At 46.1% G+C, this 24,147-nt stretch overlaps 1 protein-coding gene across 1 annotated transcript in view; it reads left to right on the top strand.

Moving 5' to 3' along the window:
- LOC149358849 (protein eva-1-like) overlaps window positions 1-11,672 on the top strand; it is a 136,784-nt gene extending 125,112 nt beyond the window's left edge. The window contains exons 5-8 of the mRNA XM_089571011.1: window positions 1,720-1,866; window positions 3,441-3,599; window positions 8,226-8,396; window positions 9,152-11,672. Of these exons, the coding sequence (XP_089427137.1) occupies window positions 1,720-1,866; window positions 3,441-3,599; window positions 8,226-8,396; window positions 9,152-9,486 (812 nt within the window). The 3' untranslated portion in view covers window positions 9,487-11,672. The remainder of the gene's footprint in view (window positions 1-1,719; window positions 1,867-3,440; window positions 3,600-8,225; window positions 8,397-9,151) is intronic.
- The last annotated feature ends 12,475 nt before the right edge of the window (window positions 11,673-24,147 follow it).

Genomic DNA, 24,147 nt, shown 5'->3' with positions numbered 1-24,147 from the left:
TACTCTCCAGTCAACGGGAATAATGCGGTCTGTTGACATCACTTTCCTGCAGCCAATAAACGAATGTTATGACCAACGACACATTTTTTTTTTCCCCGATGAGACGTTTATAGTGCTATCGCATTAAAAAATAATCTGGTAAGTAAAATGATAGTTGAAGTTATTTGATAGTCGAAGGTTATTAAATAACCTTTCATGAACGAAACAACTGCAGTCAGAATATATCAGAGCAAAACTATTCACCAATTGTCTTTTCTCCCTTTTTCTTTAGTTGAAACCTCTGCAAAGTGGCGTGGAATAAAAATGAAAAATATGCAAACCTTTAGGGCTCTTTGATGTGTATCTATATTTGTAAATTATACTTTATACCAGCAGGCATAATGTCGCAATAAAAAAAAACGTGGCATTCTTACGATCTCCTTATTGCTGCTTGCTGCCGCCACGTCCAGCCTGGCTGTGTGCTGCTAAAAACACAGATATGGTGGAGAGAAAAAATTCCAGCCGCCCACACGAAAGTCTAGCAACACAGGTGCCACCTCCGTGTCCTAAACTCCAAAAACAAGTCCCAGGACGCTCCTAGAATCCGATTAGTAGATTCGTAACTTGTGTTGAGGGTTTGACGGAAACTCGTCTGGTCGGGGATAGACATGAAGATGAAAGCGAAACACCGACCGCTGAAGAAATTTTCTTGGAGTTTCAGCTCACACACGGGAGCCTTGTTCACAAAATTTCGGCGATTGTTGTTTGGGTTTGCAAACGGCGTAATTTGGTGTTGAGGGTTGGACAAAAAGTCGAAAACCCATCTGGTCGGGGATGGACATGTAGACGAAGGAGAAACCGCGACCGCTGAAGAATTGTTCTTCACGTTTCGACTCCTGCATGGTTCCCGAAACGTCAAGAACATTTCTTCAGTTTTGCTTTCACCTTCAGCTTCGTAATTCATATGATTAAAACATTCGGGTAGCGCAAGATCCAAACACAGTCATAATGACTAATTCTCAACCTATGGCTATGTATTCTGTACCCCATTGGCAGCCGTGCGGTATTCAACCTTCGTCATTCGTATCATTGCAAATGCCCCGTTTACTGCTCACACTCAACCCCTTTTCGCATCATTAAATGTAACTCCAATTAATGACCTATATAATTTATTGCTAAGTAAACGATATGAAAGAAAACGAAAAAATCATGACGCATTCTTTGATATCACAGCTAACTTACGGCCCAAAGCTAATTACTACCCAACGCAGAACAACGACGTCTGGTATGTGCCATCCTTCCGTACTAATTATGGCCGTCAAATGCTGCGACATATAATTCCAACTCTTCTTAATCAGCGCAATGAGCCCTGAGGACCTAACGGTACGGTTTTTTTGTCTTACTGCGTTTTTTTCCTCCTTTATCCCGTTTTCTTTTGTGATTGTTATCCTTTGTTTTTCATTCTTCAGTGTATTTGAGCGTTTCGTGTTAATCTTACCGACTTCACTTATCTATTATTGCAAGAGGATGTTCACTAATCTTTATTGAATATGATGTTTACCTATGCACAGTAGTTTTTTTTTATTGTTCTGTCGGTGTTCTGTTGCTGCCGGTTTTTATGTACGGGGGTGCGCCTCTCTGTCAGGCCAGTCAGAGGATTTTTGGGTGTACCCCTAACATCCCTGATGTTGAAATAAAAGAATTTGTATTTGTATTCCTCATTACCCGGGCCTCTCGCAGTGTGTCAGGTGAGCTACGCCACCGAGACGGTGCTCACCACGTGCCACGGCCGGCGGAAGTGCACTGTGAACGCGGACGTGGGCACGTTCGGCAACCCAGGCTGCCACAGGGACTCGCGCCTCTTCCTCAAGGTCGTCTACACTTGCGGTAAGCGCGCACTGCCGCTTGAGCAGCGTTCACGTCACTCGAGGAAACTATACCCTTATAAAAGTGGTCTATAGAGAGTCTTATAGACTTCTTATAGACTCTATTGTTTTCCTGTAGATATTTTGTTTTGTCTATTCACAATCTGTAGACTGTCTGTTGACAAAAGTCTGCTAAAAGTGCATGGCCATAAATCTGTAGATTGTTTATAGACTGTCTATATGATTTCTATTGCCTATAGACTATTCTCTTTGTTTGTTTTTTTTTATTATTTGGTACCTGCATCGCCTGTAGGCATTAAAGCAAGGGGGACACTTTCACATTCACAAAATAAGAAATCATGCACTTAAAGCGTGAAAAAAAGGCTTCATTAGATAGAACATTAACAATATGTGGCAGCAAAGCATTCCATTCGCGAGCTGTTCACAGAAAAAAAAATGGATAACGGAGTACGTCACCTTTAAAAATAAATTCATAAAGCCTTAAATTGTGGTCCTTTCGCTTGGAAATATGAAACGGTGGCCTCAAATATTTTGTTCCGTCTATACCAGTCTTGGAATAGAAAATGTTATGAGAGGCGATAGACTTAGACAAAAGTGTATGGACAGTCTGTAGACTGTGTAAAGAAATTTTTGTAAGTGTAGCGACCTTCCATGGCCCTACTGGGGACAACGCCTACCACACCTATGGGATGGTGTGAACGCTTTACTTCATTTGCTAAACATTTCATTTTGATTGTTATATTTCTGTGTGCTTTTAAGTAATTCAGAAAAAGTATCTTGGTATTTTTGGAATCGTCATATACTGTTAAGAATAAATGGCAGTGTTTTAGCTATTCTGTGAAGTTTTTTCTTCAGTAAAAGAGGTACCAAAGTAGTTAAGGGTATTTTAAAGCTTTTAAAGTCTGTCATGCAAAAGGGAGTGCTACTTCTTTTGAAGGGAAGTTGAGTAATTAATTCTATGTTAAATGGTTCGAAGAAAACGGAATGCGAAACCGGTGGAAACCGAACCGACGACCTCCGCTAATCGTATGTGGTGCTCTACTGTCTGAGCTGCAGCAGCGCCTCTCTTATTTAATTTCGAAAGGGTATTTTGTTATTTTCCGGGTCAAAATATCTTATGTATAATGATTAGTCAATTACTTTCCTGCACTAAAACATTTCCCTTGTTTTCATTCTATTGTGCATGAGATATGCGGCGCCCCATAAGAGACCTCAAAGTGAAGGTACACTACCAGGAGTTTTTAGACCGGGAACTTGCGTCACTGAGCCATTTAAGTGGGTGGAAGAGATCAGTTGCAAATATGGGAGTCCCGAGTATTTGTGGGAAACGTTCTTTACAAACCTTGCAAGACTAAATCGTGGGCTTAGAACTCAGAATGCAGGAAGGGCAGAGTGTAGAAACTAAGCATGTCGCATCACTCGTTAGCGAGCAAAGCTTAATGGCCATTTTAGTATGGCTGACAACGGCGAGATGGTAAAAGTTATCATTTCTCTCTGTTCTCCCAAAGTCACGCTATTCACGGTACAGTATTCGTAATCGTTTTAGGCACAATAGATATCGCACCTTCTTTGCAGCGCCGAAAGCAATCCTCAAGGATTTGGACATTGGCGGCAGGGACTCAACCAAAGATAAGGCGGAGGAAGACGAAGAAGGCTACGTAGAGGAGGCGCGCTACGAGCCGTCTACGTTCAGCCCCGCAGAAGAGCTGTATGCATCAGCCAAGCCTATGCCAGGCAAGCAAACAACGAAGCACTGCACTTGTGTTTGTGCTTTTTTTTAAGGTGGCTTAAGGAGAAAGGAAAAAAAAGTTGGAGGCTTATCAAGGTTAAGCCCAATGGATGCGAAGCAGCCTTCGTTTTGCATTCTTATTATTAACGTCCTTAGCGTTTGGAGGCATCTTGACCGCATACACGCCCGGCGCAAAGACGCTGGCGCGGTTGCGGGCACAGAGACTGACGCGACGACGGGCGCGCGCCGCTTCATCCCTGGCGTGACGTCACATATCACGTGATGCAGCGATGGTGGCGCCGCCGCCGCGTCGCGCTCGACGGCGCGAACCGAAGCGTGGAGGCCTCCGCCGGGCATAGAGTTTCTTACTATTACCTCATAGAGTTTCTTACTATTACCACGGCCGCTCGATGCTCCTCCCTTGGGAGCGGCCTGCCGAGTCTCGGAGCAGACAAAGGGGAGAGTGTGATGCGGCTGCTTGCCATTTCGGCCGCTAGGGGCGCCAAGCATCGGTGAAACGCTCCCGGCAGGCCGGCGCGGTCGGAGGCTCGGAAGCTGAGGATTTGTGTGTTTTCTCTTGCGTTTACGTGGTGTTCCTGTTCGAACTTCACTGCGCTCACGTGCGTGCGTCGAAAACAAGCATTGTGAACTCTTTTTCGGGGTGCAGCTGTGCACAACACTGGCGAAAAACCGTAAACGCGGTGCCTTGCCGTACGCCTTCGTCGAGCGAAAGAATATCTTTGGTGAGCTCTGTTGCACGTGCTCCTACCATGATTGCGTAAGCTACGTTCTTTTGCCAGATCCTCTAAGGGGTTTTCGATAATGCCTAAAAACTGTTGTGTGCCCCGCTGCCTATCAAATGCTGCAAGAAACCCGGAACTTTGTTACCATGAACTACCGTCCAATGCAAATCTTCGGGAGGAGTGGTTACGCAACATCTCGCGGCAAGGTGGTGACAAGGGCAGCCAGTGGCAACCGAGCTTCAGAGCTGTTGTATGCTCACTGCATTTCAATCAGGAGGATTATCGACAAGGAACGAAGCGCAAGTGCTGAGACCGACGGTGGTTCCGACGAAGTTTCCCTTCTATCACACATACAAACAGCCGGTGACTTCAAAGAAGCGGAGAACGCTTTGTCGTGCGCAACTTGACGTTCTCATATCTCAGACGACCGGTACTTTAGAAGGTAGATCGAGAGGAATGAATGCGGAAGAGAAATCTGCAAATTCAGATTTCAGCACTGAACACGGCGGAAGCGAAAGTTTCAGAGTTCAGTCAGATGTAGCAGAAAGCCAGGTCACGTGCCCCGAGTGTAAGCTGCTGCTTAAAGGAAAGCCTTCACGTGACGCAGCATACAAGTTCGTGTCCGGCCTTGACCAAGGAGGTCTGAGTTATGCGCGCCCTGAAGCTGTGTGGCTGTGCAAGCTCATCTGCACGTTCGTCGAGAGGGCCCTTATATCAGCAAAGCTTCGTCGTTGTGCACGTATTTCCAAACTTCTTTCCAATGCCGTGCTTCCTCGCTTGAAGGACTGCCCTGTGATGTGGTGCAAAGACTGCATATACCCACAACACTGTGATGAACTTTGTGAGATCTTTGTTAAGAAGCTGTTGAGGCCACTCCTAGCGAACTAGGCAGGAGACGTGAATAGCTCGCTGGAAAGTATCCTGAAACTTTCGCGGAAGCCTCTGTCCCGAAAAGTCTTGCGTCTATAGAGAGCACATGTTTGACGAGAGGTCTTATTAAAGTGTTTCTAGCTATTCCCTTTCATTTTTGTGTGCTGCGTATATTTATTACTGTATCAAAGGTACACGAAGTATTCTTGTGCTGTTGTCAGATGTGCTGAAAGTCTCGTGAGGAGACACATGGTTCGCCTTTAGCCCCTCCTTGACATAATTCACAATATTGTCGCCAACTACAAGTCTACAGAGCGAGCAATGGCGAGTACAGGAGCGCTCGCGCATGGCCCACCACCATTAAATCATGCCATGGCCATGCACCGTGTAGTCCCGTCTTCGGCTCGCCGTCACGTTACAACATGTATTTATGTCCTGCATAAGCGGAAATGTACGGAGAATCGTTACTGCTCGCCGTCTTTTATATACATCAACAATACTGAGTAAAAAAATTTTCTGGTTATCTTAGGGCGCGCTTTCTTCGAAAAAAGTAACAAGTGCATCTGTGCCGTAAACAAACGGCATGAGTTGAGTATGCGTGGAATAAACAATGTCAGTAGTCGTTATGGCAATCTCAGTTGCGTGTTCTGCATAGCTTTGTGTGCTGCGAAATTTACCGACCACGCGGATATCGACAAAATTTAACATCCGCGTACGCGACCGTGCTCATTTTATTTGCGTTTCCAAAGGTGTGAAATTTTACTCGGCAACCCCGTTCCCTACTTTGTACCATTATGAACACTACGGGATAAAGAACCAGTAGATCGAAATATATTTTTATTAAATTTTGGAGCCCTAACTCACAGGGCTGCGAGGCACAGGGCATACCGCGAGGTGCAGTGCATACACCGCAAAACTACAGGCAACGATTCCGTTACAAATGCGCACACCGCCCCGCCAGCGCTTCTACTCCTTCACCGATAGCCAGCGCCACGGCCGCCGCGGCGGTGCAAGCTGGTACTTCCGCCATCACAGGCCGCGAGGCGCATTCGGCAGGCCGCTCCAAAGGGAGATCGAGCGGCCGTCATCTCTTATTTTGGACAAACTTTGCACTTAAATGCTTTTCTGCTCATTTGTTACAATCATTAGACAAGATATTGAATGTTAGGACGTTTGTAGTTATCGAACAGCTTTATTTTTCTATTATTTTTTGGCCAAAAGTTGCAGTACCGCAACAAGTAGCTCACCGCCCCATGATGCTTTGAGCGCCCATGGTGGCTGAAGTGGTCTCGAGGGGTCGCCATGCAAACTCCCATAGACGGGCCGCCAGCTTTCCCTTTAGGTAATAGTAAGAAACTCTATGCCGCCGGTCGACGTCCGACGGCGCGATCATATGAGGCCCCATCTGCAGCCGGAGTGACGTAATCACGTGACGTCACATCATGTGATCTCACTTCAAGGTCAATGGCGGCCACCGCCGGGCGTCGCGCGAAGGCCCGAAACCTACGTTAATATGCTTCGCATAAAAGGCTGAAAATTAAAGCATGGCATGTTAGCCAGCCTACAAAGTTACATGCAGTTTGTTGATAGTAGAGAATCCCACAACGTGGAGCAAATTACGATAGAATGATTGATTAAGCTTGACATCCTCTTGAAAAGGAAAGCTAAAAATCTTTCTCAGTTCTTTGTAGTGGATTAAACTACTATTTTTCTTCAGTTACGGAGATTTGAGAAGACTTCGCTCTTTACATGTACGGCTGTGCCGAGGTGGGTGTTGGCAGCAGTTATTTCACTTGCTATACACATCGGAAATTTACGTATACAAAACAGCAATACATACAGCACAGTTGTGTACATCTTGAAAATTGTGGTCGGCCGATATTATAATTGCTTTCCGGAATTTCGTCTGAATCCGCGTTGATAATTTCAGCTGCATTGAAAAGCGGTAGGCTGAGATGGCAACGCCCGCTTAGATGAATGAGGGTGCCGGCACGGCCCTTCTTGGTGTGTAAATTGTACAAAATTGCTCTTGTTGAAGTTGTTAAAACATTGACCAGAGTTTGCATCAGGAGTAATAATTAGGAAAGACACAAGAAGAGAAATATGCTTTTAGAACATATACGTAAGGAAGCTTGCTGTCATCGCCTTTTGTTCGAAATGAAAATAGGCGCCCTTTCTTTCCTTTTAGACAACTGTCATTGTCACAGTTTGGCACTAGTGCAGCTGAAATTAAAGCCCCTATAAAATCATTTCCTCTCTCTCTACTTTGTGTGCGTTGTGCAGTTGCATACTGTTCTGACTCAACTTTACAAGTTTTGATTCTAGGCATATTTCGTAGCATTAGCGACTGCGTTTTACAGGCATGGTCATTACGAACGCCAGCATTTAATTTATTTTAACGCGATAGAGTTAAGGCTCCTGTTCAGCACAAAATCCGATGTCGTCGATGTCATTGTCCCAGCGGCGTTGTGAGCGTAAAAGCAGGTGGCTCACCTGTCACCTAGGTCACGTGACCGTGTGACGTCATCGCAGCCTACCCACAGCATTGTGAGCAAACTGTCCACCGTGACTGATGACAGTTAATTAATTAGTGGCGCATCGCACCACTGCGCCAGAAGCTTCATGAGGACTCCCCGCGATCTATGAGTGTAATGACCATTTCCACATACATGGGCATGTATTCAGAACCTAGGCGACAGAGAAGGAACACTTGCGCAGGAGGGACCTCTAATGCTATCGCGTTGGTTAGGTTAGGTTAGGTTAGGTTAGGTTAGGTTAGGTTAGGTTAGGTTAGGTTAGGTTAGGTTAGGTTAGGTTAGGTTAGGTTAGGTTAGGTTAGGTTAGGTTAAGCGTTATGCGATGGTGAAGGAAAGAACAGCATCCGTGTATCGAAGTGATACCCAAAGACGACCTAGGAGAGCTGAAAGCGCTCATTAAAGCTGCCGCTTCATACCCTTAACGCGGAGCTTAAGTTTCCTCTCCCTTCCCCTTCCCTCTCTCCCCCCTTCCGCATTTCAGATGCGCCGATGGATAGAAACCGGATACCGGGACCAACGAACAGGAAGGGAGAGATGCAGAGTGACAGGACAACCGAGGACGACAGGCACATCAATTGTACCCTGAACGGAGTCGGTCACAGGGCCATCGGCTTCGTCACCGAATGGGTGGCAGCGTACAAGTTTGTACAAGGTTCGCTACGTGATAAGCTCCTTTAGTACTTGCCTTATTAATGTGTAGTTCGACACCTGCCCTCACAACGAAATATGTGTTTGGGATTGGGTTATGGGGTTTAACGTTCCTAAGCCACTCAGGCTATGAGGGACGCCGTAGTGGAGGGCTCCGGATAATTTCGACCACCTGGGATTCTTTAACGGCACTAACATCGCGCAGTACATGGGCCTGCAGCAATTCGCCTCCATCGAAATGCCACCCACGCGGCCGGAATCAAACCCGCGTCTTTCGAGTCAGCAGCCGAGCACGATAACCACTTCGCCATCACGGCGGCGATCAAAGAAATATGATCGTCAGGCTTTGGATGTTTAATAAATATGGTTCTCGCTCAGTTAAGTATGCATGAGCTCTTAGCACTCGATGGCTCACTAACGTGCTGCTGGTGTGCGCGACAAAGTAACTAAGTCCCCGACTCACACACGTGAAGCAGGGCGCGCTTGTGTGTGTCAAGACATAATAATATTCGTTGCTAACTTACATAATTTTAGAATTTAGTGTGCCCTACAGGGCTGCTAAGGTACTGAATAGAGGGTAATGCACCGCCAGTGTGCTAAGAGGCGTCGATTTTCACTACGTTTTAGTTCATTATGACCATCAGCTAGCAATCATTCACACATTAGAGAACATATGCATAAGAGGGTCTTGGAGTCAATGACTGCTACGGAACATTCGTTTAAGTCTATAACTACAGTGTTATCCAATTCATTTTGCAGCGAACAAAGAGAAGTTCATCCTCTACCTGACGCTGAGCCTAGGCTGTGGCGTGGTCGCCTTCCTGGCCGTGCTGTCGGCGCGGTTGTACGTGCTGAGACGACGGGACAAGCAGCGGGCCGAGGCAAAATGCGCCGAGCCTTTGAAGTGTTCTCTCAGTGATTTGGACGGTGTGGGGGTGACGGACCAGTTCGACGTCGCAGGCTCGATGCCGCGACACGCACACACCATCGACGTGGTGCGGTACGCCAACAGGTCTGGCATTCGACGCCACGACAGCGACACACACCCGAGGGCACCTGTGTCGCGGTCTACGAACAACTTCTACTACAGCTAGTGGTGAGCGACGGCGGAGCAAGTGACAGTGACCCCGCTTCTCTTTGCCACCGGGGTCGCCACTGCTTCAAGCCGACGTGCACTTTCGAGGGCGCGTGGACGACCAAAACTGAAAACGTGAACTACTGGACTACCTACATGTGTTTGAACACGCTGCCGTACTACTGTTCTGCCGGCGACCAGTTGTACAGTATCGCGATCGTCTCCGCGCGAGTGTGGATACCCTGTAAGCGTTGACTGGGTGGGAATTGCAGGGCAGGGGCTTTACAGACTAACAAAAGTTCTAACACTTGAGCAAGCTGTTTGGAGTGACCGCCGCATGTGCTAAAGTTTCAGCGCGAGCTCACCGGTGGTCGCCACACCGTCACCGGAAGCGTCTGAACAGGAAAGATATACAATGTCTCTTAGTGTCGCCAAGGACGATTCTAAGCAGCTGAGTGATCTGAGAAGTGTATGGTGGCTCAACTATTGTATTTTCCACGCCCACTGAAAGGTCAGTGTAGAGTATCAGATACGGTTGCCTGGTGCAGTAGCGTGAGCTAGGAGGGACTGCGTTGTGATTAAGAAGAGTGTGCTTAACAGATTAGACAAGAGTGAAGTGGCTTCAATGCCATCGGTGGAATATTTTGAATACATGGGCGTCTGTTAAGTAGCATATCTTTGAATAATGCTACAGTGGTAGAGAGATAGAAATGTTTGTGGGCGTTGAAAACTCGTGCCAAAGAACTGCTCAGACAGACTGAACTCGTACCGGTCTGTCTGAGTTTCCTAAGGTTCTCCAGGACTTGCAGGTTACCTGAGAGCAGGTCGATGAAATTCTCGACAGGTCGCGTAGTAAGAAGGAACCTGTCTTGACGGCTGTGGGGGAAACGCTCGCTGTAGAAGTCATACGTAGCAAAATCCAATATTTTTTGTCGTTTTTGCACGCACCACAAATATTTGGCAAGGGAAAGCGATGTGCACAGTATATTTCATCAGTTTCAGACCCTGTATTTCCGTTGCATCACGAACGGACGTTGCAAACCGCACGCTGTGAACATACCCGAATGTTCTACTTCGTAAGATGTATTAGTTTCCTTCAGTATCAAACGCAGAAACCCCAATCATACCAGACTAATGCGTTTGATGTTTACATGCATTGAAAGGTTCTCCGTGCAAATTCACACGTTTGATGGCGACAACACCATTGCAATCACTCCAGTAGGTTTGATCACTAGTGATGCTATTCGAATTATTCGATACAATCGCCAAGGTTCAGCACCTTTCCTCCTCTCACAAGACTCAAGCAATTGCGAATTTCTCTCCGACCTTTTTGTTCAGCAGGTCAACCAGTCCTTGTGTCTGTAAGCACCCTGGGTACATTGTGGCTGTTGAAGTATTCGTCCTATGATGGCTTGTTTCACGGGTCCTTCAACAATGTCGCTAACGCACACTGTACACGCCAGCCGTCACTTCTATGTTTTGCACAGGCCAGGCGGAATATTTGTGCTTGTAAGAAGAGTGGTTGTGTCTCTTATCTGTACCATATTTGTGTCTTGAGCACAATGATAGTTCACAAATACGTGCAGGCCTTCTTCTAAGGGAGGCCCCCGACCACTTTGTACATAACTATGTACAGCCTTATGTGTGAAATGTCTGCACGAATTATTCAGTATGCTCTTTTGAGGAGTTCCAAGTGGCGGCCGTTTTCTTCAGTATACTGCAATTTATAATCTCACTTATTTCACTGCGTTCACTTTGAAAGCGGCACTCAAAAGTGAGATGACGAACCATTCTTGCAAAATACGGCGAAAGAAAAGTGGGGAAGGAATAATGGGCTACTTCCTCTCCAGCAACTCAAGTCATCTGCAAAAACTACGGTATGGTACGTTAAGCTATGGTTTCTTGCTCACTGTACAGTGGCTGTTGTGTTAGCCGTACTGTTCATGCACTCCTTCTTTTTGAATCGTTGCGTCCTTCTAACCGCTCCCCCGTATAAGTGTTGACACGCACTTACGCAACTGTTTGTTTCTTTAGTGTGACAGTCGAAGAGTAGTCTGAAGTACATATGGTTTGTTAACCTTACATTGAAATTTCTGTGTGTTCATTCGCGTGGGGCTGCGACCGGAGCCTCATGCATGGGCCACCTGTCTGCCCCATGCTCAATACGCATTAATGAGAGCATACAATTTATTCTGCAGTTCAAATATTAAGGCGAAAGCCTTTAATGCCTCATACTGTCGATAGCAGACGCGTCGGCAGGAATGTCGACAGACGCGTCGGCAGCCGTGTCGACAGACGCGTCGGCAGGAGTGTCGACAGACGCGTCGGCAGCCGTGTCGACAGACGCGTCGGCAGATTCGTCCGCCTTTCGGCGTCACTGCTTAAAAGGCTCGGGGTTCCAGCATGAGCTTCATAAATAAAATAAAAGGAGTAAAGTCAAGAAAACGAAAATAAAAAATAAAAAGAAAATTAACAAAAATAAAATAAAATAAGATGTGAAAATAAAAATAAAAAACAATAAAGTTAAGCAAAGGAGCAGAAAAATAAATAAAAACAAAATATGAAAAATAAAACAGTAAATAAAAACAAACAGTGAGCCAGGAACCGCTTTCGCCTTGCAGCACTTTAGAGAGCCAAAGTGCCCCCTGAATTTTTGTTTAGTTTCCTTTCGCTCGCGGTTTTCACCTGCTCGTGTTAAATATTTTGAGATTAAGATTTTTAAAAACGCAATATACGAGTTCCCCTGTATTATGGAGGGGGGCACCTTTCCAACTTGACTTCTTGGAGTTGTGTGTTCGCTCGCCGTCTAACTGCATCAGTCTAGGAGAGATGCATATTTTCATACGTTTATCATTAGTATTTTTCTGGGGTCGGAATAGCAAAGCACAGGTGCTCTTCCATGTTCAGAATTCTCCGTCACCAGTGCTGTAACTAACTCTATTTATTGCTCAGTAAACGGATGTGTTAAGCCCGGCAGTTGGGACAAAGCACCTGAGTGAGATTCTGTGTGGTGTCTGGTGGAGCAGCAGTTTTCAGGTAATGTGTGTTACGCAGACAAACATGTTCGTTTAATATGTTATGTAAACGAGCGTAAATTTTTGCTTCGTGTAAATACGATGCATGGCTGTAATTACTTAACTATTTTTATGTGTGGTGCCGAGTTTTAAAAAAAATAGCTGTTGTCCTGCGCAGGGTCCATAGTTTTCTGCGAGCGAGAAGTGGAAGTTACTTTTGGCAGTGCGGCCTTCGTGCTGCCTGTCGCTGTGAACGATATGTTCACCACACCTGAATTAGCATCTTGGTTTAATCACTCGGGCCTATATAAGCTAGCCTGGCAAATGGTATTGAGCGCTATAAGCCGCAAAACGGCGAAAATAATATATACTATCATCTGTTATAACCGTGTGCCAATGCTTGTAAACAACGTGAGACAACGTGTCCATGTGTTTCCACAGGGTATTCTCAAACTGAGATGCATAATTGGATGGCTGTCTAATATTAGTACGGTAGGTTACGCTGCTGCAGTTACATGCTGTTTTGCATTCTGCTTTTCCTATGGCCTGATTAACTATGGCTCACGAATACACATAAATTCAAGAAAGTTTTAACATCCAAGTAAATTATTAAAAAGAAATCTGTTTAGCTTATACGCTTATGCACATGAAATCACTGATTGACGAGAAAAGCTGGGCAGGAAACTTTACCATTGTCAAAATGGCAGTCTGCACTACAGCGTGAAACGAAAAAGGAAAAAGATTTCGCTTATGCTGAAACTTAATCTGGGGCTTGCTAGCATCATCTTCTCCATCTCGCTACTTCTTGCAGCGAAGCGGAGCTACAAACTCAAGGCGATGACCTTTCCAATAGTGTGCTATCCTCACGCGGTCGCGATAGCCCCAACCACAAGCTTCTGGATGTCACGTCTCTCCATTGGGTGCTAGCATTCTCAGAAGACGCTCAACGGCTCACAAAGAAAACTGACGTATCTTGGAGACAACTGAATGCGGGAATTTTGTAACGAAACAAAACTCCACGTGAAGCGAACCAATGTATAACTAAACGCGCCGTAAGAACAGCCCATAAATTGTTCTTTCCTTCTTTTTGTCGAGAATGCTATACCAAAGCTTACGAGTTGCACTGTGTGTTGTGATTTTCTCGCGTTTATTTCGCCCTTCGAAAAAAATAAACCACCGGTGTTGCGGGACATTTGTACCGAGATGTTAATAAAGGGCACTGGCTCTCTTGTTATATCGTCCCTCTTGTACTGATGTCCCTCACTGTGCGCAGTGGTCGGTCAGCGCTGATGGCAAGCATTTTCTGAATTTATTGGACCAGGAAAGCGGAATCTGATGTCGCCACAAGCCACGGAGTAGTTGGACATTTTGTGTATGATGTCATCGTGGAATGCTTTAAAAAAAATTCAAAGATGGTCGCCGTGATCACGACTTGATGTTCAGCGTTAACTTCAACGCGCTTTCCCGAGCGCGCACCACGGGGTCTCGACGCCGTTGTCGATCATCGACGCGACTCTCCTCACCTCCACCTTCGTGCAGTCGTCTGTAACTTCTGCTGCATCGGCTTAGCGAGTGCGCGCCTTCGGATCGTCACGCGGCAATAACTTACGTATGCGATAACGGTCACGCATCTTGCTCGTGCTTCTTCGTGTGAACGGCCTATTTTTGGAGAACTCGCCTGCCTGTATATTAAAGTCTCATTGAGGAAAAAATGCTGCCACCGTCAGGAAGACGTTGAAGTAAAGAGCGTTAGCCGTTCGGTAGCGCCATCTATCGTCCATGTGATGTATTGCTACGTGATTAGGCTGCTTTCTCATACCTTACGGCGGGCGTGCGCCTACCGCCTTGAGGTCGGATATCTTTGACTAATTTGGGCCGAAAAAGTTTTTCGTCTCTTTGGAGGGCCATTTTTCCTAACTTCAAGGCGGTAGGTGCCCGGTCGCCATGAGGTATGAAATTGTGAGCTGCCGAATGCTGACGAAATGGCCGCCATGTTAAGCCTAACCATAAATAAACATTAACCCAATTAGACAATATTGGTGTCTAACATGTCCTACTCATCGAGCCCGTTATGAATATCCATCAGTTAGATCATGACGTTATCGGTTAATTAATTATAAGCAAATAAATATAAGCATAATCATAACTAAATATTAACTCCATTAGTAAATTTTGGTGTCTAACCTGTTCTACTCATATAGAGGATTCCAGATATATAATTCGTTTTATGATGCCTCATTAATTACTGAGTTAAAAGCGATTAAACATAGTCATGTGACTAGTTAATTATGATGTCACAAAATCAGTGACGTCACGAATCACCAATTCGATGTACTAATGACGTCACCAATCAGTCACCAATTGAGTTGCTATACCGATTTACTATGGGCGCCACCATCTGGAATATTTCGGACTAGGAAAATTACGCGCCGAAGGGAGGTGGTAGCAGACCCCAAGAAATCAAGAAACATGATGAATTAAAGCAAACGCTTTTAAAACGCCGGCTTGGATGTATTTTATAACATGCAACCGAGCGGAGAAAGAGCGCCGTCGTGTAAAATCTGTGAAAGAATGTTTTTAACACGCCGTGTAAGAACGCTTCTAAAGAACAGCGCGTGGCGCGCCGTCTTTGAGTAGCCAGTGTATAATGTCATTTTCAGATGCAAACAACAATATTCCGTCCCTCATTTCTACACACAGCTAACCCTGTAATCAGCCCCTAAGGCTGACATGAGATTCGCACACATCAGCCACTTGCATCTGGTATTATCTGTACACCAAGTTCAAAGCAAGTTTCGCTCTAAAAGGAAGCACAATATGGCTGGCATAATTAAGATGTGCTATAGACAAATTTATTTTTATGATAAAAATAGACAGGACTGCATAACCGAAAAAAAAAAGAAAACGCTTTTAATACAGGTATGCATTCTAATTGCTCTGCTCACGTGCCACATTTGCACCCGCCTTTGCGTCCGCACTGGGTAACGCACCTGGATCACAATAGATGTCTTTAAAAGCATACATTGTACCAACAGCCACGTGTAGTGCATGTTGCTTGCTTAATAGAAAAAAGGCGCAACGTCGGCGAAACAAAGTCCGAAGGTTCTTTCCGTTCTTTTTGTTGTGCATGTTGTGCCTTTTTTTCATTAAGCGTGCAGCACCAACAAAACCCAGCAACATACCTTACTAAACGGCACTGCGCACATGTCCGCACAAGTAGATTACCGACGTTGTCCACGGTAGCTTGGAAGGAGAGGAACACGAAGTAGGCGAAGAAGTAGGTAGCCTGTCTGGAATATACATTGTCGCCAAAAGAAGTATCCATAAGGCCCCTATAGGCAACCCGCGGGAGTCTGTTGCTATTCATTCAGCGTTTCGCGTCCGTATCTCTAATTCTTTTTTTTAACGCACCTTGAAAAGGCCATTTTACCGTCTTCATGTCCCCGCTGGACACCTGCTCTCTTGCTTTGAGGTAAAGAGCGAAAACTTCATCCGAAGCCGTGCTAGATCCGAGCAGTGGAATTAAGTAGGCGGGAATAAGATGGCTTGATATTTGCCCAGAACAGGGGTGATGCGGGCCATTTAAAGCGGTCGTATATTGATGGGTGGAGCGGGGTGGGGGAAAAAAACGACCTAGTTCTGCTGAGAGTATAGGGGACGTGGGTCCAGACACAGGTTGCGGAGATGGAATACCTGCATGCGCTGCCCATAATGATCACGTCGAATACATTTCGTTTCTCTCTTCTCTCTCTTCTTGTTTGGTAATGCGTTTTAGAATCAAACGCCCTTCGCTTTGTTAGTTCATCCCTTTCTTTTGAGTGCTCCACTATCCACTAGCGAGCAGCAAGAACAGCTCTTCAGACGTCATGATGTTGCCTAGGAATGGGGTGAGCATGTCCCTCACAAAAATTTCCACATACAGTCCGTATGCTACCTATAGACTGCTCAGGGACTAGCTATCGTTTGACATTTTTGTGAGGGATGGCTACAGTATTTGTAATATACAAGAGCGGCGTGTATATAGACCGTCAGGTCTCGGCAAAAAATTTTGACTACATGTTTACAGCATTTGCGCATATCTACAGGATCTCTGTGCTACCGAATTCAAGTATACTTAGAAACAGCAACGGCGACTATGACAACTGCCTCTCAAGTGACGTCACGAGGACCGCGATGGTCAGGATGGAGCACGACACGTAACCTGCACGGATGGACGGGCCGGAGCTGGCGAATACATGCCGGATCAGGCACACCCGCGTATATTCGCCCTGGTAATTCGCCAATATGGCGACTTCTCTGACATCGTTGCAAACCATCTAGACAATACCTAGACCAGCAAGCGGCTATTAATAACATCAAATTTAGTTAAGAAACCAGGATTGCTTTAACAAGTTTAACCACAGCTTCGTTATACGTGCGGAGAAGTCGTGCTGGTGAAGTGAGCCAACTGTGAGCACGGACTGAAACAGAGCAAGAAGAACGTTAGAGTCATGGTGTCGAAATTTGGTGTTCCAGTGATGTTCCAGCAGCCTTCCAGTAGTGTCCCAAAGAACCCTTCTTACGCCGTTGGATTGGGGGAGGGGGGAAGCTTGTCATTGTCGTCGGTAAATTGGTTGGGCACATTTTGAGCTCCTCTCATAATCGCTTGTGCTAGCAGGGGATGCCTACAGGCGAACGGAGACTGTGTTACGTATTGGGTGAAACGCTGCTCCCCACGTCGGTTAAGAAGGGGTAAGTGCACGTGTTAGAGTTGATATGCACGGAATTGTAAGGGGAAAAAAGGAGGGGAGGGGGGGGGGCGGACGCGAGAAAACGAAAAGGATGAAAGGTACTGTGGCTATATGCTCATTTTAATTACCGGGCTGGAGCTGGCGACAATGGTGCTCTGTCTAAGACAGGCCACAGATTATTAAGGCGGAAGCCTTTAATGTCTCATCGTTGTAAGCAGCAGTTGTCGACAGAAAATGTCACGCTTTTTAATTGGTGGAAACGGTCGTGACGTCACAGTGCGCGAATTTCAAACGGGGCCAATTGCACCTTGGCTAGTAACCATGCAACCAATTGAAGGGATCGTATAGTGATGCTCCAAGTAAGGGGACTGAGCTTAGTTAATTGCTTAATTTCCCAATTAGCCTGATTAGCTTTACTAGTCAGGCCATATAAATAAATAAAACCGATTAAGAAATTGGTCGAGCTCAGGAATCGAACCCCGGTCTTCGGCGTGAGAGACGAGCATCCTATCCACTCCGCCATGCCAGCTCGATGGTTTGGAATGAACAAAGGCACGTCTAGTGAATACGGTGTCTTCACTCACTCTCACCCTCCTCCATCCCCTTCCGGCGAGGTTTAGGTGTCCACCGACAAATGAGAGACAGATACATTTCCTTTCCTCAAAAACCAATTTACCGACGAGCGAGGCTAGAACCGAATGGGCGATGGCGTTCTATGGACTCCTTGGCAGCGTTGCAAGACGCTGTCGCGTTCCACTCTTAGGGGCGAAGCTTAACATCTTAACCCCACATCAGTGACCACACTTTAGGTCAAAAAATACCCCCCTGAATTTTGACGGGTGTCCACCGAGATATGTGAGACAGTTACTGCGTAATTTCCTTTCCTCAAATACAATTTTCATTTTCTTCATTACGGCTCCTCTTTATCTATCTTCTTTCACTCGCACCTCCCTTCCTCTACGGTGCGGTTCAGATGTCCACCGAGATGACAGAGACTTACTGCTCCATTTCCTTTCCTCAAAAAGCGTTGCGTTCAAAGGGCATGGCATCGCGCCGAACGGGTGGTGGCGTTCCGTGGACTCCCTGGCAGCGCTACAACGCGCTGTCGTGTTCCACTCCTAAAGGCGAAGCTTAAGCGTCATTAATTAGCAGTTAATTAGTATTCAGGCATTAATCAGTAATTTACAATTAATTAGTGATTTGCCATCACTTAGTAATTAGTACTCAATTATATGTGACGCCACCACTGCCACAGAAACAGCGAAGGTGGTGCGGAAAACGCTTCCGCCTCTACCCACTTTAGACAGTCAAAGTGCCCCCTGAATTTTTTTTCTGACTCCCCACGGCCACTGCGGCGAGCTCTCTAATAATGAAGCCCGTAAATCTCGTTCAGTCTTTTTGTTTCGGCCTGCTGAAACGGGGTCGCTTAAGAGGTCGAGACTTAGTCTTCCTCTTCAGCAATGGACCGAAGACTGGCACTGCGGCAGCGACGACACAGTGGAAGCCATAGCAGAGCACAAAAAAGAACAAAATCAGCGTACACTTCAGGAAACTGTAACATGCATGACGATGAGATCTCTGGTGCAATATATGTTTTATGTTCATGATTATTCGGTTCTGTCATTCACGTTGTGCTTTACGTAAATGCTTGGTACGAATGAACACATTAAATATGGCTGCTCACACTAGCACTCTTTAGATGGTCTACAAGATGCACGAAGCTATTCCACGGCCGGAAAGGAGAGGCGGCGCCGTCCTGTACAGTCCGGTCGTGGGTATACATGGTACCCCAGCGATGGCCTATGGTGCCGATATAGTGACGCATGAAGTGTCTTCACTGCATGCTCCCACTAAACCACCGCTTATACTGTACTTCCCAACAGGCGACCGCATCGGTAGACAGGTTACCTCAGGTTTACTACGTCACCATCGTGGATCCCATGCGACGTAGCGCTAACAGTTGCCTATGAGGCAACGGGTCGTTGTGTCAAAGGCAACGCCTACGAAGCCTTATGTCTAGTGATCTCTAGGTATGCTGTAAGTTTATCAACGTGCACCCAGAGTACTTGCTATAAGCAGACCCATTCATTTACATTTATGCGTGCTGCAATGCGTTTGTGTGTGCATGTTAATACGGAGTGGTACCGTTCTCCGACTAGGAAAGACTCCCTGCAGTCTGTGCCTGTACTGCGAAATACTCCGGGGCTACAACTAAAAGGAGGCCTTCCGCCTTTGTAATGGGGGCATGAGAAAATTCAAAATGTTCGAGTAGTGAATCGACTATCCTCCCATGATTTGCTGGACGAATCAAACTTTGCAATTCGGAGGTCGTGGGTTCGGATCCCACCGGCGGCATGTGGTTGTTTTTTCTTCTGCTTTTCTAATCAATTAGCTTTAAGCGATAAAATATTCAGTATTATTCTAAATTGATCAACACCACAAAATAAATAAATAAATTTAAAAAAAAATCCCCTATGCTCCTTGGTTTCTGTGGCTGTTGGCTTCTTTCATATTTATAACGAGACCCTCATTCCCCTTCACTTGTTTGCTTAATTGCTTAGCGAGGGCCTCGGTTCTGGCAGCCTTGACGCCATAGGAAGCATAAGAGGGTTCTCACGCAGCTTCCACCCTCTCCGTTCGATGACGTTCTACGTCACACCTGCGGTAACTCAGGACGTTCTACGTCCGCCGCTTATGAACGTGGGTGGCGCTGATGAGCACTCTCAAGGTTAGGTTACTTGTAAACATAAATACCCCCGAAAGCAGAAGATTTGACAGCCGTCGCCGTAGCTCAGAGGTAGAGCACCGGACGCGTAATTCGGAGGTCGTGGGTTCGGATCCCACCGGCGGCATGTGGTTGTTTTTTCTTCTGCTTTTCTAATCAATTAGCTTTAAGCGATAACATATTCAGTATTATTCTAAATTGATCAACACCACAAAATAAATAAATAAATTTTAAAAAAAAATCCCCTATGCTCCTTGGTTTCTGTGGCTGTTGGCTTCTTTCACATTGCATGTTAATATTTTTTTTCGAAACGTATCGAACACACTCTAAAGTTTTCAGATAGATTTCGAATACCTTATTTACCGTACTATAGTCTGCAGACTATACATGTTAAAAAGCTGAAACTTCGCGTGGTGCGGACTGTCTATATGTGCGAAATATACATTATTTATTTTTTTTAAGATTGTTTCTCACTACTGAAGAAGCCAAGCATTGCTGTCAAAGTAAAAAAATACGCTGCCCGACTCATCCTATAACATTTTCTGTACTAACTCACATAGCGAAATTGGCTCACATATTCAATCAGTTTCGATATGCAAGCGAATTTTTCTCGCTGTGGTTGCTCTTCAGTGCTTGATTTGCGTGCAGGTGCGCAAAATCTCGTTTAAAAGCACGAGGGATGGCGAAGTAGCGGCCCATATACTCTGTCTGCTGAAGAAAGTATCCAATACCTGGTCGTCCACGGCACGAAAGCCGGACTAAAGACAGCTGCAACAGAGGTGACGGATTCTGAAGGCAATGAAGACACTGAGGAGCCGTTCCTCGAACCCGACATGCTTGAATTGTTTTATTCCGTCCACCCTGGCGAAAGTGACTTTGATAAATTTTAGAACTGATTTCTATCCGGCTTATGAAAGGCGCATTTCTTAATGCTTCACACCGAAATTTTTGCTTATCGACTCTGTATTGCCTGCTGACAATCTAAAAAACTTTTCGGATAAAATTCGTCCCTGCCAACTATAAGCAGGGTGCGGACTATCTAAGCAAAACCAATTCAAGCCGAGATTTGCCCTCGCGGACTATAGCCCGGAAAATATGGTAGTAAGCACGAATATCTAATAGGCACGTGGAGTTTTCTTCAACGACAGTAGAGCTTACTCCGACGCCACACACGCGGCTGTGCAGGATGGAACGTTCAGCACGGCGACGCGGTCCATTCATGCGGCGACATTAACAATGCTCATATTTAGCCTCCAAGTTAAGGCGATGCAGCAAGACTGAGACAGGTTTAGAAAAGCCTGCCTTGAAGATCAGTCTCGCAAGGCGTGGCTAACACCTATCCCTCGACTTGCTCATCTAGTGAGGTGTGGCGCTCGCATATTCGCCGTCGTCACCAATATAAAAGGTAATTTTTATATATTGGTTGGTTTACCGGGGTTTAACGTCCCAAAGCATCTCAGGCCGTAGTGAAGGGCTCCGGATAATTTCGACCACCTGGGGTTCTTTAACGTTCACTGACATCGCACAGTACACGGTCCTCTAGAATTTCGCCTTCATCGAAATTCAGCCGCCGCGGCCGGGATCGAACCCGCGTCTTTCGGGTCAGTAGCCGAGCGCCGTAACCGCTGAGCCACCGCGGCGGGGCAATTTCTATATATGCACGACACGGTGGTTACAGAGGTTATTTACTGGCGTCGTACTGCGTACCCTTAGGTAGAGATTAATGCTGCATCTTCTCAAAGGTAGTTATAATCCCATAACTAATGCCGTTGTACCGCATCACCGCTGGCACTCAGCTGTTGCGCACGGCTGTTGGTTTGTACGAATGTTCGCTCAAGTAGCGAATATTCGCCTTATCATCTTCCTCTATCCCTTCACTTTTTTTTCAGTCCATTTTTGGGGCTATTTCTCAGAGTAAGCTGTGGAGTTATTCTCGCGCTGCCGATGATTCACTGTCAGGAGCGTACCTCTTCCGGCAGGTGTTAACGACTTCTTAATGTTCGCGTAACGAGCGGTAATGCGCTTCGGAGCTTTCAGTTGCAAAGAACGCGGCAAAGCTCCACTTAGTTGCGTTGCTTAACGTGCGGGTAATCGACACTTTTCTTTACTTAACTGCGCACTGGCATTTTTTTTTTTCTTTTTTGTATGCAGAGTGAATTTTTCTGCATATTTAAAGCATACGCTTCGTGCTTCGTTCACAGGCCTTTGTCATTAACACGTTCAGTGCGGCACCGACTTTCGGAGCCCCAATTTCTGTAACTCGTGGCCCACTGGTGGGAAATCCTTAAATATTTTGGGGTCAGGCGTGAACTACCAGAGAACGACGGCGAAGCCAACTTCTTGGATCCGCCACTGCATGGCAAAACCACCCTGGAATGTTTGCTTGAGTACACGACGGCATGAATACACCATGTGACCCACTGGTTACCCACGACTCACAGAAGGTATTAAGGTTGAAGTAAGCATCCTCGAAATTTCTCAATCCCAATATTCTCGAGATGGCAATACCAATGCCTACGCCAACAACTACGGCGGTTTCTCCGCTGATCGGGACCCTTTATTCTTAGGCGTTTAAACGGCGGTGTACAGAGATGGAGAGCCACCCGGGATTATTTCGACACAAGGTAGGCCCATGAATGGGGTATATGTAGGGTTATTCGTTTTCGGGTTTTATATTTTTTTAAATTCGGGGGTAAAAATCGGGCGTTATTTTTCGGCACGGTAATAGGGGAGAAATCAGTTTTTTGTTAAAAATCTCCGAAATTCGGGTTTTATCGGGTTAAATTTGCAAACTAATAATTTATTCCACTTGCTCTAACCGGTGGGTAACAATTAAGGCTATATTTTGGACTGCTTTCAAGAAAGTATTGCAAAATTCGGCGTTTCTTTGGTAATTAATTATTACTCGCAGTGAGAGGCAGCGGTCAGTTTTGAGAAAAGAAATATTTTATTCACGAGGGCTCGTCATCGACGTTCTACACGTCCTTATTAACATACATAATCATCTGCATGCGCGACATCTCGGTTTCCATCCAAGACCTCTCTGGCCTCTGCAGGTACCTTAGCTGCGAGAACGTTCGCTCAACGTCACAGATGCCATTAGCTAGGCACAGAAATGACAACGCTGCATTTGCTAGTCTTGGGTAACGCACAGTTGCGTCGTTCCAATAGTCCATCACTTCAACACCTTCATTTGTGGGGTTTGCTTCCAGCAAGTAGTAGTTAAACTCCTCGCGAAGCGAGCCTACATCGTCCATCACGGAAATAAAGAGAGGTCGGTTGTCATCAATCGACTCACTCAGCAGTCGCTTCTGGAACGGATCGAGTACGGCTCCCAGTTTCCACAATGTCAACTGGTTTTCTTCTTTGTCTGAGATTGTGGAGGCACAGCAATAAGGTGGACACAGTTGTTTCAGAAATCGGGAAAAATCGGGTTTTACCCGATATTTTTGGAACACGTTCGGGGTGCAAAAATCGGGTAAAATCGGGTTTTACCCGAAAACGAACAACCCTAGGTATATGTAGATGTAAATGCTAATAAGCTTGACTGAGCGGAGAACATTGTGTTAGCAGTTGAGTTGGCCGCATATTAAAAAAATTGTCAGTGGTTTAGCTCTGATGGAGAGCGCGCGGCAGCGGCCCCGGCACGCTAGCAGTGCGCCGCTACTGCGCATGCGCAACTGCCGAGCGCAGCGGCGGTACCTCTGAGTCATCCGCTCAGCGACGGCTGCGGCGCTCCAGCTGTGCGCCGTGTGACATCACTGCTCTTCGCGTATGCGCAGTATGGCTTTGCCTCCGCTCCGCGAAATGGCTCGGCCACTCGCGTAGTGTTGCTTTCACAACAATAAAAAGTGCAGGCCGCAAAGCTAATAAGCAATAGTACTGACGCGTTACATGAACACGGGAATCTTGCCATTTTTGTTTAGTTCTGTATTCCTCTTTACTTAAGAGTGGCTTCATTGTTTTTGGTCTTGTCCCTTAGCAAGAGTACCTCTCAACATTGACCGTCTGCGCCAATAATCTCTCAGTCGCAATCATAAGAGCCGTCATGGTTCTTCATTTCTATCACTCGGGCTGTTGCATTCCAGCCAAGGAACAAGTTGGTAAATCCGTGACTGAGGACAGCATCAAATGAGACATTATCAGGAATTTCGGACAACTGCTTTTAGTTCCCTTGGCTTCCACCGCGTGGCGCATGGCTTTGAACCTTG

This window comes from Amblyomma mixtum, chromosome 2 (assembly GCF_055824585.1).
Source record: "Amblyomma mixtum isolate Tamu chromosome 2, ASM5582458v1, whole genome shotgun sequence".
In the NCBI taxonomy this organism is placed as follows: domain Eukaryota; kingdom Metazoa; phylum Arthropoda; class Arachnida; order Ixodida; family Ixodidae; genus Amblyomma; species Amblyomma mixtum.
The sequence above is the reverse complement of the archived record's forward strand: the minus strand, read 5'-3'. Positions and strand labels throughout refer to the sequence as shown.